This window comes from Equus quagga, chromosome 8, assembly GCF_021613505.1.
Source record: "Equus quagga isolate Etosha38 chromosome 8, UCLA_HA_Equagga_1.0, whole genome shotgun sequence".
Classification (NCBI taxonomy): domain Eukaryota; kingdom Metazoa; phylum Chordata; class Mammalia; order Perissodactyla; family Equidae; genus Equus; species Equus quagga.
Genome location: NC_060274.1, coordinates 103839609 through 103857545, shown reverse-complemented (window position 1 = coordinate 103857545; position 17937 = coordinate 103839609). Strand labels below are relative to the sequence as shown.

General features: G+C 36.1%; 1 protein-coding gene across 2 annotated transcripts in view; it reads left to right on the top strand.

Annotated features, from left to right (window-relative positions):
* SLC13A1 (solute carrier family 13 member 1) overlaps nucleotides 1–17182 on the top strand; it is a 76862-nt gene extending 59680 nt beyond the window's left edge. For both annotated transcript variants that reach the window (XM_046670094.1, XM_046670092.1), the window contains exons 9-15: nucleotides 1916–2014; nucleotides 2418–2519; nucleotides 5340–5446; nucleotides 8059–8168; nucleotides 12821–12982; nucleotides 14499–14636; nucleotides 16534–17182. In XM_046670094.1, coding sequence (XP_046526050.1) covers nucleotides 1916–2014; nucleotides 2418–2519; nucleotides 5340–5446; nucleotides 8059–8168; nucleotides 12821–12982; nucleotides 14499–14636; nucleotides 16534–16671 — 856 coding nt within the window. In that variant the 3' untranslated portion in view covers nucleotides 16672–17182. The remainder of the gene's footprint in view (nucleotides 1–1915; nucleotides 2015–2417; nucleotides 2520–5339; nucleotides 5447–8058; nucleotides 8169–12820; nucleotides 12983–14498; nucleotides 14637–16533) is intronic.
* The last annotated feature ends 755 nt before the right edge of the window (nucleotides 17183–17937 follow it).

The window sequence follows — 17937 nt, the reverse complement described above, 5'->3', positions numbered from 1 at the left end:
TTGAGGAAACTCTGCTCCTTCAAAGAGAATAACAGTCCAGACAAATTTGAGTAGCTGAGTTACAGAAAAAATAAATAAAATTTGTCTGTCTGAAAGCTACCCTCACACCACCCCAGTCTTCCTATTTACTCCCTCATAAATATCCATGTTTACCCCAGCAATTTTTCAGAAGGAATGCCCCTGTTTGCTTTCTTTCTTTTTTTTAAAACCACTTTATTGAGGTATGATTGACATACAAAAAGCTGTAGATATTTAGTGTATACAAAACTTGATGCATTTGGGAATAAGTATATACTCGTGAAACCATCATCAATATCAATGCCATAAACTTATCCAAAATCCAGTAGTTTCCTACCATCCTCTTTATTTATTTATGTAATAAGAACTCTTAATATAAGATCTATCCTCTTAGCAAATTTTTAAGTATACAATACAGTATTGTTAATCCTGGGCTCTATTTTGTACAGGAGATCTCCAGAGTTTCTGTTGCATAACTGAAACTTTGTATCCTTTGCCCAACACCTCCCCATTTTCCACTCTCCCAAGTGCCTGGCAACCTTCCTTTTACCTTTTGCTTCTATGTGTTTGACTATTTTAGATTCTACGTGTAAGTGAGATCATGCAGTGTTTGCTTTTCTGTGTCTGGCATATTTCACTTAGCACGACGTCCTCCAGGTCCATTCGTGTTCTCACAAACGGCAGGATTTCCTTCTTGTTGAAGGTTGAATAATACTTCATTGTTTGTGTATACCACTTTTCTTTATCCACTTGTCTGTCAATAGACATTTGAGTTGTTTCCATATCTTGGCTGTTGTGAATAATACAGCAATGAACACGTGAGTGCAGGTATCTCTTCGACATCCAGATTTCATTTCCTTTGGCTCTACACTCAGAAGTGCTTTCTATACCTACAAATAATGTAATCCAACTGAGCCACTCATAGACATTCCAAGAGACAGTCCCTAAGAATCTAGCCATTTTTCCATTTGTTTCTTCTTCTGGAGGGACTTTTTTCCCCATAGATCTCAGTCTAGAGCAGGGCTTCACAAAAGTTCTTCAAGGTTTTGAAGACCCTGGACTTCAAGACAGAAAAATTAGTCATAGGAGAAAAGGGTCACTAAGATCAGCAGCTAAAGGAAATAGAGACAGGCAGTTACTGTTAGAAACAATTTGGAAAATTATCTAGTGGGTGCTATTAGGACATAAGGGGTGGAAAAACTTGAAAAAAATGTAATAGAGTTGATTTAGTTCTGAGAATAGACATAGATTGGACTCTGTCCATGATTAGTGTATGTGACTTCCCTGCCCTAGTGTATAACTCAAGTTTAGCATATTTTGTGCAAAATGATACATCTGACAAATGTCTCCTAAATTTGACAAAGGTACTATTGAGTTAATAGTGCCTTTGAGTCAATAATGAGTCAATAATTACTGTGTATACCAGTGTTTAGAGAGTCCAAGCCAAAGAAAACATCTAGGACACTGCCCCTTCCCTTGAATAACTTGTTGTATAAGTGATGAGATAAAACTTAGACATATGCAACAGTTAACAATCAAGATATGCAATCTACATATTAAAATATATAACAATCAGGTATATAATAAAGTGTTAAATTAGAGATGAGTGGAACATGGCAAAATTCTAATGGTGCAAAAGGACTTGGAAAAGGAAGAGATAAGTAGAAGATGTCGTGGAAAATATGGAAGAGAAATTAAGCATTGAAAAATGTGCAAATCAGTCAAAAACAGAAAAAAGAGGAGAGAACATTCGAAGAAGGAGATGGAGGTAAAGGCGAAAGGCACAGATGTCTGTTATTAGGGAGAGTCATATTTTCATGTTTTATGAAACTTTCACACAAATTATCTTCCGTAAAGGGAGAATCCTTTGCCTAACATGTTTAATTATTCTTTTCAGTGTTAAGGAGATGTTCAAATGTGGCAAGACCAAAACATTCAGACAAAAGGCTTGTGCCGAGGTGATTAAACAAGAATACCAAAAACTTGGGCCAATAAGGTAAGATTCACACACACACACACACACACACACACACACAGAGGTATGCTGCTTATACTTCAAGGGTTTATTTACAGGCAAATAAGCACGTAATCATCTGTCGTGCATTGACAACATTTGGTAAGGGTGCTGAATGTTCTAACCTTTGTGAATATAACTCATCATGACAAAACACATATCTCGTCTAACTCAGATTTACCGGGTAGATTGACAAGAAGCTGAAAGACCCACAGAGGAGTAACGTCCTCCTCTGATCTCGCTGATTCTTTCCAATTACGGTGTTGACACATCCGGGTTTTACAATGTTTACAGTCTTCTAAGATTACCCCTGACAATAGCTCAGCGAGTTTCTACAAATGTCCAGACTGAGAAAATAAATGAAAGGATTGGCATTTTCCCACAGGTCTCAAGAAATTGTGACCTTGGTCCTCTTCTTGGTAATGGCCCTGCTGTGGTTTAGCCGAGATCCCGGCTTCATTTCTGGCTGGTCTGTGCTTTTCTCAGAGTAAGTGTCACGTGTTATGTTCCTCAGCTCTTCCTGTTTTCTCCTTGGCCTTTCTCCTAAGTGGTTCCTATAACTCTGAAAGATTGTGTGAGATTTTTTTCTCCCTTTCCATTGAAAAGATTTTTTAATTCTAATCTTTTCAGGAAAACAATTGATAAGGAATGAAATCTAGGAGAGGGTTGCAGACAAGATAACCAAACTCTCCTGTACCTAAAAATCAGGCTCCTTTAGACGAAGCTATTTCCCTCCTTACAAAATTAGAAATATAGCCTGCAGGAAAGCCAGATTCTCTGGTGGTGGGGAGTATAGACTCTGGGGCCACATGGCTTGGATTCCACTCCTGGCTCTTCCGCTTACTTTGGGCAAGTCATCTACCTCTCAGTTTCTTCATCTGTAAAATGGAACTCATAAGAGTGCTGCATTTCCCCCTATAGGAAGCATGATAATAAATGTTTATTTTGTGAAATAAATGCCACTCAATGCTTTTTCATAACCTGATATGAACTCACGTTCTGTGATTTTTGCCAGCTTAATTTTTTTACATCTATGGAGGATTATTTATTTGGTTCAATAGCCTTTTTCTCTATTTATGTCCATTTTTTATTAGTTCACTGTCAATCCATTCCTGCCCCTATTTTATAGATAAGGAATTCCTGAATAAGTAATAAGACTGACTTTATAAACTAATGTTAGAAGCTGGGTCAGAGTTAATTTTATCTTTCAGTGTCTTATACACCAGCAGTCATTGCTGAGTCATGGGAAGTGAGGGGGAAGATTGTAGCATAATTTTCTAAATTAAGGACCATCCTACATGTCAATATAAATACTTGGGTGTTGAGATTTGTGTTCCCAATCTATCTTTCACTGAACCAGTCTGGTTCCTAAATTCAGCAGATCTCTAATTTGGACTTCCTATCTCACATACCCCAGCAAGAATCCATGTATTTTGGGGCAGAAACCAAAATTGTTTGGGTGAAATATATTCTGCCCACATGGAATAAAGAAATTTCTTTCTTCTCGAATCAGAGCCTTCTGGTTATATAGGCATTGCCAACATATTTTAAAGGTGCAAAGTCTGTGTGCAAATTCCTAGGGAGCGCACAAGCATAGCAGTGTAATGTGGCGGCATGTTTCAAAGGATCAGCTTCAGTTCTATATACTTTTTATTTCTTTTGGGACTAAAACTTTTCATTTTAAGAAGTCTAAACAAAAGGCAACATTCAGTTATTCAAAGTAAGCTATTCGAAACAAACTATTGTTTGTTTGATTAGTACTTTGTAGTTTTGTAATAGGACCTATACCAACAACAACAACAAAATTCTTCCTCCTTTTTATAAATTTATAAATTGCCAAAGAAAATAAAATTTGTATCAGTTTCATATTTTGTAATATTGAGATAACCTAACAGTTCATAATAAACTAAAAATAAAATTAAAATAAACTAATAAAATAATAGTTTTAAAAGCCTTTTGAAAGAAATTATTTCAGTATTTATGGCTTGATTTTACTTAAATTATATATTCTGTAGAATATACTGTAATGTAGAGGTTTTAAGCATTTAGAATTTCCAAAGCTAGAATGATGTATCAAGATTTATATCTACCACCTAATGTTTCCATTCCATCTGTTTGAACTTGGACTGAAGTCAATGTGTCTTTTCATATAAAACAAAATCAGATTACATGATGCCTGACCTAATTTGGCAAAAATCCACCCAAAAATTGCAAGTGAAATAAAAGAAATAGGGAACAATAAAATAATAAATATTGGTTAAGTTTGTTGAATAAATTACACCGAGGTAGCTTTTTACTCAACAAGGAAACAAAGAAAATTCATATTTAGGGAAAACAGACTGCTTAATAAAATTGTCAGATTGAATAAAATAATGCATTTGCTTGATTATTTAGATTGTTCAAGTAAATTACAGGAGGAGAGAGTTTCTATAGTACATGGGCATTGCTGAGTTACATAGAAGCAAAACAACCTTTAGGGTATACATAGTTCTTCTCAGACTACAAAGAGTCACTAGTTAATATGCTGACTTTTAAAAGTGCATTCAAATTGTTTATGCCTGGTTCATTCATAGCTGATCTCCAGGTGCTTCTTAACTGTCGAGGCTTCTGAAAACCTATCTCACTTTCTGGAATGTCCTGGTGATTCTAAGACCCCATCTGTTCCTAAATCACTCTTAATTTTTTACAGTGATCATTTATGAGTATCTCATAATCCATTCTAACAATTAATATTCTTGATTGAGTTTCACAGGGTGGAAAGTATTAAATGGGTTGACTTCATTTGTGTGGTGTGGCTAGGTCCTATAATCACAGAAGCAGATGTTATATCTTAGAAAAACAGATAAATTCCTTTTCACAATTTACAGAAGAGTTTCAGATGACCCTAGAAACATCCATGCCTTGACACGATTCAAAAGTAGGATGTTATAAAACAATTATGAAGGACTTTGCGTAGTCTAGCAATTGTTTCAACCTAAATTCTCTGCCAATATGATTAAAAGAAATAATTCAAAGAAGAAATTATTTACCACATCTGTAAGCTTTACCTAAGAGGGAATTTGCCACGTTGGCCCAGTGTGTCAGCATGTGTATACATGGTTTTGGAAATACGGAGACATCTGAAAACAATGGGAGCATGGTCTGAGATTTTTGGTTCCACTAAGTTACACCATTTAGTTAGAAATCCATAGGTTTTAGAGCAGATTATCCGAAATAAATAACCTATACCTATACCTGAATCAATTGGTGTTTGGTTCACGCAAATTCTTGATGGCATTTTTTAACATACACATTTGTTCTTTTTCAGGTATCTCGGTTTTGTTACAGATTCAACCGTTGCCTTACTTGTAGGACTCCTATTCTTTCTTATCCCAGCTAAGACATTGACTAAGACTACACCTACAGGAGAAATTAGTTGAGTATTATTTATAATTCTGAATGAATTTGATAGAAGAGCAAAAAATACAAAATGCCATTGATTTCGATTAGCACCTAGAACAAAAGGAATGGACATGTTGACACAACCCCTGTTTGTACCCTGCAGCTCCTATTCAGCCAGCACGCACCATCTGCCTACAAGGGGGGTCATCTTACTTTGCAGAAGCAAGAAGTAGATTTCTTTATGCACCATCATTAGGAAGCTGCTCCCAGTGAATCTGTTTGGTCTATGATAAGCCCCATTCCCCTGCCAAAATCAGAATTGAATTTACTCTTGACAAACAGAGGAACAAGAACATGGAAGTCATTACTTCATGATGAGCTCTTGGTAATAAATGGTGAGGTCTAAAGTGGTGAGGAGTTTCAAGGGGAAGAGTATTCACAACCTTACATAGTAGTCCTGGAGAGCATGCAAATCCACCCCACGCTAGTTATAACCCAGTGTCATGATTGAAAGAAAAGGTATTTACTGGGAGCATTCATTGTCTTTATAAGACATAGGCAAAGAAGCATGCCTGGTTACATGAGCATACACTCCCTGTCCCCAACACACACACATATTCTTAAGCATAGGATTCACCCACATCTATGCTTTATGCTAACACAGCATGTTTTGGTAGTTAGATTCTTGTGTTGTGAATGTGAGACAAATGACTTAAAATTGTTTTGAAAGAGCCTAGTAGAGTAGACTTGTGGGGTTTTTTTAAGGCTTTAACTTAGCATGGTTTGTTGGTTTGTTTTTATGGAAGATTTGCCCTAAGCTAACATCTGTTGCCAGTCTTCCTCTTTTTTCTTTCTTTTGCCCCCCAAAGGTCCCAATACATCATTGTGAATTCTTCTGGTTCTTCTATAAAAGCCATCACCACAACATGGCCTCTGACAGATATGTGGTGTGATTCCACACCCAGGAACCAAACCCAGGCTGCCAAAACTGAGCACACAGAACTTTAACCACTAGACCCTCAGGGCTGGCTCAAGTTGTGGGTTTTCTTTTATTTATTTTCGTGTGTGTGTGAGGAAGATTGGCCCTGAGCTAACATCTGTTGCAAATCTTCCTCTTTTTGCTTGAGGAAGATTGTCACTGAGCTACCATCTGTGCCAGTCTTCCTCCACTTTATGTGGGATGCCGCCACAGCGTGGCTTGATGAGCGGTGCTAGGTCCGCACTCAGGATCCGAGCCTGCAAACCCCAGGCCACCGAAGCAGGGCGCAGGGACTTAACCACTATACCACCAGGCCAGCCCCTTGTGGGGTTTTTGTTGTTACTGGTTTTTCTTTTCTTTTCTTTTCTTTTTGCTGGGATTCATGCAATTGGGTGGTCCACCTGACCCCTTGCATCAGAATTGGTAAATAACTAATGGGTCAGATTTCTAGGACATTATTTATGTAATAGCAAAGCATAGACATAAATGCCTTTATTCCTATAAATGCCTCAAATATTCTTCACTTGAGACTAGAACATCTGAAAATATGTTATAAGGAGACAGTGGAAAACAGAGCGTTGATTCCTATGGGACCCTGAAGATTCTGATTATTGCAGTCAAAGCCCAAAAGCCTGACATGGGCAAGTATTGAGGAAGTGATGCTTGGCTTAACTTCCCTGGCTCCCACATCTGAATGCCCCCTCAGAAAAAGCCTTGCCTCTATCCACCAGTCTTTCTCTTCTCATTCTTCAACTCCTATTCTCCCTGATAAATTCATTTATACTAGGCTTAAAAAGGACATATAAAACATAATAGGTTACATTTTAAATGGGAGGTACTTTTCAGAGATGTCTGCATTTTAAGAGCATAGGTGGTCTTAATCCAAGTAAGAAATAGAAAAATTTTAGTCAACAGTGAGGGTAGGTTTGGTTTACTTTTAGGGGAAAGAGATAGGAAGGACGCTTAATAGTAACATTAAAATCTCACCGTGCGGAAGGCTGTCTGTTACACACAAATGTTAAACGGGCAGAATGTGTTCATGGATGACCTTATTTCTCAACAAATCAGTGAAGCCATCAGGACCCAAATATCAAGAGAAATCTTTATGATAACTGCTCAATGAGCATTTCAAGGGTCTCATGAATGATATTTAAATTATTTAATCTGAATTTTGTATTATTTTAAACTGGAATCCTAATGAATCTATTATGACCCCTCTTGTGATTTGAAAAAAAAAATCAAATAAATATTAGTGAATAATAATTATAATGCTACACTGACATAATAGAACCAATGGAATATTACAAACATTTTGCATAGCAAAGAATAGTATTGCCCAATGCACTGTGTTACTCATAGTAGGCAAAGGTGTTAGTGGAATGAAGGAATAGCATTATAAATTACAAGGTTATAACTTATCTAAATTTATTCTATAATATGATCCAAAGGATTTTTCCAAGTTACGGTATTTTTTCCTTTTTTATAATATAATGTTCCTCCTAGGCCAGGTGGAAATTACCCAAATTCCAGATCAAGTCCCCTATCTAAAAATAACATAGGAATATTAAAAACTTCTTGTAAGATGGCTATTTAGGATAATTTTTTTAAAATATGTCATACTGTCATATTTTAAGCAATGTGTAACTGTGGAACTTTTGTTTTCCAGTTGCTTTTGATTACTCTCCACTGATTACTTGGAAAGAATTCCAGTCATTCATGCCCTGGGATATAGCGATTCTTGTTGGTGGAGGGTTTGCCTTGGCAGATGGCTGTGAGGTAATACTGTGTCTAAGATATTTAAAAATTAACTAGACTGTTCCAAAGAAGAACACAGAGACACTCAAGCTTTTGGCATATTCAACTTCATCCCATCATTTTAATGATGCAGAATTCAATAGCCATGCAGTAAGTATACCACACAGAGTGAGTTCAGAGTTCAAGAATTTTTACAGACTGCAAGCATAAAACATCATCTTCTATGATGTCCCAGCATGTCAAAAGGAATAAAGCAAAGAAGATTGGAATTCTTAATCCACAAAATAGTATTAGAAGACTAGCTTAGTAAGAGAAACTTACATAAAAATCATATGCACAGTGAATCCTAGTAAAACATATTCTCTTTGTTTGTTCATACCTTTACCTTATTTCATGATGAATTTGAGTAGCTCTCAGAGTTCTCTTCAATGTATCCTGGTCCTAATGTTGCCAAGGAAGGAGAATGCGAAATAATAGGAGCATTAAAGGTACTTAATACATGTTTCTTGAATGAAGTCCAGATAGAATTTCACATAATCGTGTCTAATATTGTATTATACCTAATTTTAAGGAGAAATAAAACCACCATGAGGAATAAAGTTGGTTATTTCTTTGGCCTATCCATCCAGTTGATATAAAGTAGAAGTCTTAGGAAGCTCTTGTCCCTTGAAATTGCCCTGGTCATTGTAGGGCTGCTGGAAGAAAAGTACCTTCTCCAAAAAGTCCATGAAAATCCTTTACTCTTTGAATAATTAAAAAACTCTTATTTCTGGATTTCATATCCTTCTGTGAAACACTCAAAGTACATGGCTGTTCCATTTCCTTATTCAGTCATCAAATGGAAAAGGATGACAAGGGAGGTGTGTCCAGCCTTTTAGTTTATGGGAAGTTAAGTTTTTATACTTCTCAAGACAAATAACTATCTGCTCTGTTCTCTTCCTTCTTCTGACTTTATTGTCAATTTGTCTGTATGGCATTTGGATACTGAGCTTTCAGCAATAGGATTTAGTAATAGGTGAAAGTTTTAGAAATTGTCTAAATTCTGTGTGCCACTTACAAGTCATTTCAGGTCTAGATTTGGCTCACCTTATAGAGTGCTCAAATATAAATGACAGAAATATAAGACAAATGCACTTTTCTACTAGTTAAGCAGTCATGAGATCTGGTTTCTCAGAATAAATAACTTGCATTCCTATGTCTGCTAATTTGAACTGTGAGTAAATCAGAATTGGTAATTCTGAGCATTGATGTGAACTTTGTTCATCTCTCCTTCCCAGAATATCTGTCTGGATTTGACCCTAGACACTCAAAGTAGTTTTAAAAGCTTTGGCCAGACCCTAGAATAACAAAATCTAAGGAAACAAAAAGGTATGGACTTAGTGTGACGAACTAGGCTCTGTCATTAGAAGAATTAAGGAAGCCGTGGAGGAGGTCTAGTTTGCTGTGAAAATCCTAGTGCACACAATCAGACTTCTATGGGATGCGCGCTGTAACCCTAGCCCTAAGCGGTCAGACTGCAGCCATGAGCTTCAAAACTATGACTGTGGACAAATATGCCCTTAGAAACTGGTTTTACAAAGATTTAGAGACAGTTAACTTTTAAAAATTTTGTTCCAAATTGTAATTAGTTTAGCAAATGTCCAGAAATAGATAACCCTTCTAGTGGGGAATCATGAGAAAGCAACTTCTAAAGCATTCACCTTGTTAGAATTCCCTCTCTCTTGAATGCCCCTATTTTGTTTTAACATGACTAAACTCTCGTGAGCTGGTAGTCACTTTTCAATTCTTGTCAGTCAATAACTCCTCTTCCTTTTTCACACATCCCTCAAAATTTCTCTCCTAGGTTAAACGTGGAGGATTAACACTATTTTTCTCTGATCTCTACTAATGGCAATAATAGAACAAGAGTATCTGTTCACAAAGATAAAGACTATACAGCAGGAATGATGACATACAAGAGATATGATAAAATTTAGAAGATAGAAAGAGGATGTTTGAGGGGTAACTGACTTTGTGTAGTAGAAGAAGTAGAGAAAGATAAAATACATGGGCCTGCAAAAGGAAGAGCCAACTGGAAAGAAACTGATTCATCCACAGGATCCTGGAAGAGTTTAGAAATTGGAAGCAGCAGATTAACCGAAAGCAGGGGAAAAAAAACAAGACTAAAAATGCAGGATGGTTTAAAAAGTGCCAAAGGAGCTGTGAGCTTCCCAGATACTCTCTCTAGTCCTGAATAAACAGGCAACTGCTCTTTCTCCTTCCTGGTAGAAAATTTAGATTTACTCTTTCACAAAATTGAATCGAGATACTAGCTCATAGCTTAGTTTCCTGTAGTAAAGTCTGCCTCTCAGTAATCCTTGCCTAGACACGAAGAGCCTCCAATCATCATTTTATTGCCTCCCTTTTAAACATGAATACGCAGTCCAGGATCACCAGACAATTGGGAAAGTCTCTGCTATGATAATCAGTAAGAAAAAAATGAGAACAAAAACAAAAGGAACACAGAAAAAGGAAGGAAATGCATGAAGCAAAAGAAAACTTTCAAAATTTGTCATCGCTGCCTCAAAGAGATGTTAGAAACATCAAAGACACAAAACTAAAATAAAATCTTACTTTTTTGGAAAAAGGAATAAACAGAAAATAAGAAAGAGTCACTGAAGATAAGAAATATTGTAACAGAAATTTAAAAATTCAGTAGCATGGTTAGAAGATGAAGTTTGAACCTATCTCAGAAAGTAGGACAAAAAGATGAAGAGAAGGTAAATGAAAAAGAGAGAGAGAGAAGAAAATTAGAGTATCAATCCAAAATGTCCAACAGCCAACTAATAAGAGTTTCAGAAAGAGAAAAGAAAAAAGAATAAATATAAGAATATTTCCAAAAAATAATGCAAGAAATTCCTTAGAACCAAAGACTTTGAGATTCTGGACTGAGAAAGCTATTGAGTGCTCAATATCCAAGCAGTTCACGTAGAATTTTGGAAACTTCGGTGTGATGATATGATCCCAGTGGCTTCCAGGGAGGGGGACCGATATGTGGTGTAATCTTTTCCAGCTGCATCTAGTCAGACATAAACAAAATCCATTCTTAGAGTATACGTTGTTATATTCTAGGATGAATTTGTGCTAATGTGACTTAAATAGCAGACAGTCTTTTTCCATCTAAAAGTCAAAACAAAAACAAACAAACAAAATGTAAGTCAAAACCGCAAATAACATACGTAATATCTGGCATCCACATTTGGGGATGTTCTTGCCAACTTTTCATCTGACAGCATACAGCTTGTAATTAGAGCTTTACTGATAACAATCCTAGTTTGTCATGAGCTTGAAGATTCACACATGCACTAGCTCACTGAAATCTTCTCACAAATGGAGGATTTCCCCTTCCATTTGGGGAGAAAAATAGAATAACATATCTACCAATCTGAGTGCAGCCAATCTTTCTGTATGATGATCAATGAATCAAAGATCAGAATGTCATCAGGCTTCTAAAGAACTCAACTGGAAGCCACAGGAAATGGAGCAATGGCTTGGAACTGCTGAGTGATTATTATTTCAAGTCTAGAATTCTGCAAAAGCTAAACTATCAAAACAGTGTGAAAAGAAAATCAAGAGGTTTTCAGACATGCAGACAGTAAAAAAATTTACTTCCCATATATCAGTTCTCAGGAAGCTATGGAAGAATATGTTTCACCAACACAAAGGAGTTAACAAGAAAGGATTCCCATATAAGAGGGTAGGGAAGGAATTCATGGTACCCCAGTGAAGAGAGGTTTCAAAACAACAGCAGAGTAGATCTAAAGATTAGCTAGTCCACATGGAGCCAAAGGAGGGAATATTCCATAATGGACAACTTCATGAGAGAAAATGAGAAAGAACAATTACCTAATATGTTTGTCTACTCATGGGGAATTTTCCAATTTTACTAGAGAGTATGCTGAAGAATTAGTGATAAGTACTTAGAAAATCAAGCAAACAAAAGATTGAGGCAATGATTCCCTGGAAAAGCAGACAGACAAACAAAAAAACAGTAAAACAAAAAGCTAAATGCAGTCACAGTACACTAAGAGACTCAGGTATGAACAATATTAATCATAATGGTAAACTTTAAATATTGATTTAACCAAAAATGTTAATAGATGGGTATAAGGGAATGGAGGCACAGGAAATATGTTTATGGTGGATGGTGTCATATATTAGGAAGTCAGTAGATAATGTATAAATGTGAAAACTAGGAAAAACTATAATTTTGAAAAATTGCTTTGAATACCTAAACATTGCTATAAATAGCTAACAGGGGTTGAAAGCTATTGCCTCTGGGGAACACAACTTAGGAGTGGAGAGAGGTAGACCAGAAGAGCTGCTCTTTTCATAAAGTCCTATAGTACTACATGACTAAAATACCCACATATATTAGAGAAAATTTAATTGAAAATTGGGAGAAGACAATTCAGATTTCCTAAAGCATGTTGGTATGTTTAAATAAAAATAATTGAGTATTTCCCTATGTCAAAGCCACCTAGATCTACCAAACTACAGAAAAATATGAGATTAAAATTATATTTAAGAAGTTGAGTTCTTAGAGCAAATAATGCTTTTTATATATTTAAATTGTGTTTGATTAAAATGAATTATTCATGAATAACAAATATTGCAAATTCTTTTTTTTTTAGATATCGGGACTATCTAAGTGGATAGGAAATAAATTATCTCCTCTAGGGTCATTACCACTATGGCTGATAATTCTGCTGTCTTCCTTGATAGTCACATCGTTAACAGAGGTAGCCAGCAATCCAGCTACCATTACCCTCCTTCTCCCAATATTATCACCATTGGTGAGTATCTCATTTATCTCATTTATAGTCTTCATTTAAAGAATAGGGTTCTACTTTGCTTGTTCTCATATTGTGGTGTGGAGTCATTTTTGGCTTGAATGGTCCCCCAGGAGGTAACTTACAGAGTGGTTTGATTTGTATTGATGCTTTTTTAGGACACCTCAACTCAGAAGAATTATTTTCTTCCATGTTCAAGCAGAACAATCTTAAGTGAACCACTTACCTTCTCTCCACCCAGATTTTTCATGGGCAGATAAATGAGAGTCAGCCTAGAACCTTTGCAGCTGTAAGACTTTGGGATTCAGTGTTTCCTGGCAACTTTAGCGTTTAGATCTCTAACGCTGACATGTCTCCCTCCAGAAGGTTATTCCCGAATTGCTGAGAAGGGTTCATATAAGTGATTTGCAAGTGAATGAAAATCTAGGATTATACTTCAGGCTTCAAGCTTAAATGTCTTAGACACAGTTCTCCACTGCCCAGGGAGGAATTTTAAAATGATAAGTAAGAAGCGGATTTGCAAGAAGAGAGAGGGAAAGACTGCCTTCCTTCTTCTCCCACCTAGCTAGCAATTACAAGAAATAGCTCGAAGTAAAATGTTTTTCTTATTGGGACAGATGGGTTTGGTGAGAGGAAAGTACTTTAAATTAAGAAGAATTGCCCCTCTAGAATTGTTCTGCCGCTCGTTCAGGGGCATATGTTGGCATTCTTGAACTGCTGCTTCAAATTAGAAAAGAAACGTAGGCAGTTCATATTGGTAAAACATTTTGGGTTTTTCTGTTCTTTATTTCTCAACATGGAGCAATTAGAACATTATATGATGAATTAAGAATAGTAGTAACTCTTCTTCTGTGATGATTCCCAAACAAATTCTAAAATGTATGTCACAGAGGCAGTAACGTTAATAGTTTGATGAGAAGCTTTGGAGCCAGAGGGACCTGAGACCCTACTGAAGTTCTACTGCTGGCCAGCTGTGTGTTTGGACAAGTTAGTTTAGCCTCTCTGGGCCTCAGTTTCCTCATCTGGGCCTCAGTTTCCTCATCTGTTATTTGGGGTTATAGTAGCCATCTCATAGGGTCATTGTCTGAAAATTAAGTTATGTATGTAAATATATTAAGTTTATTATATTATATATTATATCATATATAAAATTTTATATATATATTATATATAAACACATATATAAGCATATATATATGTAACTTAGCACAGCACCTAGCACTAGATAAATAATAAGTGGTTGCTGTTTTTATTTACTTTCTGGAATAAATGATATTTTACTTTCTAAAAATAACAGTTATAATACTTAAATGGGCACCAATAACCATATGAAAAGGAATAAGAGGAAGACAAATTTTCTGGAAAATATTCTTCAAGTTATAACTGCATTTCTGTGTATAATTTTATGTCTTTAGGTTTCAATCTGCTTCTAGGAAAGCTTATTGTAATAATTTTGCTCATTCTGATGCTTGGTGCCACCTCAAAATGTTCCTTAGACTTCTTTTATCTTTTCCTACAGGCTGAAGCCATTCACGTGAACCCTCTTTACATTTTGCTACCTTCTACTCTGTGTACTTCATTTGCATTCCTCCTTCCAGTAGCAAATCCACCCAACGCTATTGTTTTTTCATATGGCCATCTAAAAGTTATTGACATGGTAAGTGAGCTGAAAGAATACTGTTGGTCCAACAGACTTTTTTTGGGATGTCTTGGGTTATCTCCTCTTTTGCACACTAACCAACTGCCAAGAAAAGCCAGGCTTGAGTTCTGCTTCTGAAGGTGAGTGCATGACAGGTCATAGAATTGTTTTTGAGTAATAACCAGAAGTGAACATGTCATTAAATTTACAGTCACAGATGCAGAGATATTGAATGCATCAGTAATGCCCTAGAAGAAGGAAAAGAGCATAGAATATGCTTGATTTAGATGTGAAGATCAGGATCCAACTTGACCTAAGCAACAGGAGGTAATAAGGTTAATGAAATTTAGCAATCAAGTACTGTGGTTTGCTATCACAAATATTTACGCAACTGATGTTTGCTCTGAATAAGACATTGCACTCAGTGCCTGATGATCAAAAGTCATCTTTCTTGTTCTGATTCTAATAGTGGCATCTGAAATGAAAGCACAAGCAAGCAATAATAGAAAATTTAGGTGACAAAACGTGCATATTTTTTGTCAAATACAAAAGTAGTGGTAGTCAAGAACTAGTTTGAGAATATTCTAGTCTCCCCACAATCTTGATCATCAACTTCCAAACCAAAGCAAACAAGAATATAATCAAAGTAAACTCAGGGAGTTTGCTACGCAAACGCAGTTTCCAGAAAAGTCCCAGCTCCCTTCCTTCCACATAGATTGCTGTCCTTAAACCCGTGAAATGTAAAAATTGTAGAAATGACTCTATGCAAAAGTTGTGTAATATCCTTTTGGTAAAGAAAATGTCCATAATATAATATAAGCAATGTCCAATATATGTGAGTTTAAAAAAATGAAAACAGGATTCTGGAATAAATGAGTGGCTTGCATGGACAGAAAAGGAGGCTTCTATATTAATTGCTAGGTATTCCCCTTTTGCTTTGGGTCTCTATGTTTTAATACAGAGAATGCAGAGATCAGCAAGTTTTCTCTGTAAAAAACCAGATAGTAAATATTTGAAACTCTGTGAGCCGATGGCCTCTGTCACAACTTCTCAATTCTGCCATTGTGTCTTGAAAGCAGCCAACAATAACGTAAAGAAATGGGCATGGTTGTGGTCCCATAAAACTTTATTTACAAAAACAGTTCATGGGCATTAGTGTGCTGATCTCTGTTTTAATGGATAGAAAGCAACTTTGAGATGTTTCATGGACACCAAAATGCTGATATCAGAGCTAGAAAAATGGGAACTCTAAGAAAGATGAATAGAAGTGGCATTATTAAATCTCAATAAAAGAATACCAAAGGGTAAACTAACAGTAATATGAGTGAATACGAAGGATCCATTTATCACATAGTGACTGAAGTACAAAGCCATGAAACTCAAATCCTGATTTAACATGAATGGCAGATTTTTTTTTTTTTTTAAGATTTTATTTTTTCCTTTTTCTCCCCAAAGCCCCCCGGTACATAGTTGTGTATTCTTCGTTGTGGGTTCTTCTAGTTGTGGCATGTGGGACGCTGCCTCTGCGTGGTCTGATGAGCAGTGCCATGTCCGCGCCCAGGATTCGAACTAACGAAACACTGAGCCGCCTGCAGCGGAGCGCGCGAACTTAACCACTCAGCCACGGGGCCAGCCCCATGAATGGCAGATTTTTAAGAGGATTTTTCTCACATTAGAATGACTTCAGTATATTCCTAAGAGGAACTTCTCTGAGACTTTCCAGCTCAATGGCATTTAGTTGGGGACAAAATTCTCTTTTGACATGAATGGAAGAATTCCTTGTTTTATGAAATCAATGATTTATACTAATCGTTGGGCGCATGTAAATCTAACATATGCCTCCTGAAACAATATTTCAATTCTCTCGTAGATTTTCTTTTTAGGAGACTGACATTTATGCTCTTTCCTGTTGAAGGTTAAAGCTGGACTTGGCATTAATATTGTGGGTGTTGCTGTGGTGATGCTTGGCATATTCACCTGGATCGTGCCCATGTTTGACCTCAACACTTACCCTTCTTGGGCTCCTTCACTTATTAATCAGACCATGCCATGAAAAGCACAAATACTCTGACTATCCTGTGGTGAGTTTTGGGAACCATTAAGAATTCACTGCAAAATTTGGCTCTGGAAAGCTGCTGACATTTAAATGAAACCTGGTGTGGCTGCTGCAGTCCAGTGAACATCTAAAACCTGCCGTCATAACTCAGAGTCTACATTTCTTTTGAGATGCAACCAAAGAACATCTATGTGCTTTCAATGAGAAGCCCATGGTGGAGATCTTGCTCATGGACCATATGCATCTTGCTTCATCATAAGAATCATTTATAACTTGACCTTCAAAGAGAATTGGTTATTTGCTTCATCTTACACTTTGGGTTCTGTGTAACATTTCAAATGTCAATTTATTATTTGAGAAACTTCCCTTGAAGCTAAAAATTAAAAAATACACAAATTAATTAGGTACTTGGATAACTCATTTCTGTAGTATTGTGCAAGGGAATTTTCTGGAAAACCAAATCTGTGGTCATCCGGTGGTGCAAAATAAAAGTTTAATCTAAATAAAATGTGCATTCCCTCATTTAAAAAATCCTAATCAGATTATTCTTGATACATACATGTAGTGTGAAAATTGAAATTGAATTAGTAGCTCCAAAATTATAGCTGAATCCACTAAACAACAGAAAACTCATAGATAAGGATTAATTTCTAGTTGACTCCATGGTTAGAGTAATGTAATTCATACTTCCATGATCTCAGTGCGCTGAGAAATGCATTTTGTAAAGCTATGGATAAAACTTGCTATGATTTGCACTATTAGCGCAGTATAGTTAGGAAAGAAAGCTAAACACTATAAAACTATTAACCCATTTATGTATATGTATAACAATTTTGCTTAAGTGTCATCTTATTTCAGAAATATATAACATCATATGTAGAAAGAAGAGATTCAGAAATTTAAATGAATTGTCACTATGTATACAGACAGAAAAAAGTCACATAACTCCCTTATGTCAACACTGAAATGAAATGCTAGATGGAAAATAAAAAATAACTTAAAACTGTTGATATATTTACAAAAGAGAAAAATAAATTACTTATGGGCAAATCAAAAAGAAAAAAGAACTGAACATTCAAACAAAAGTAGGAAGAGAATAGTCTCCTGGCACTCAGAATGTGAAAGAGTAAGGCCTACTGGCATTCCAAAATTAGGCTAATGGGAAAAAAATAGCAATCAAAAACAACAACAACAACAAAAATGTGCAGTTAGGAAAAGATGGAAAAGTTAAAACACAGCAATTCTCATGTTGAAAATAAAATG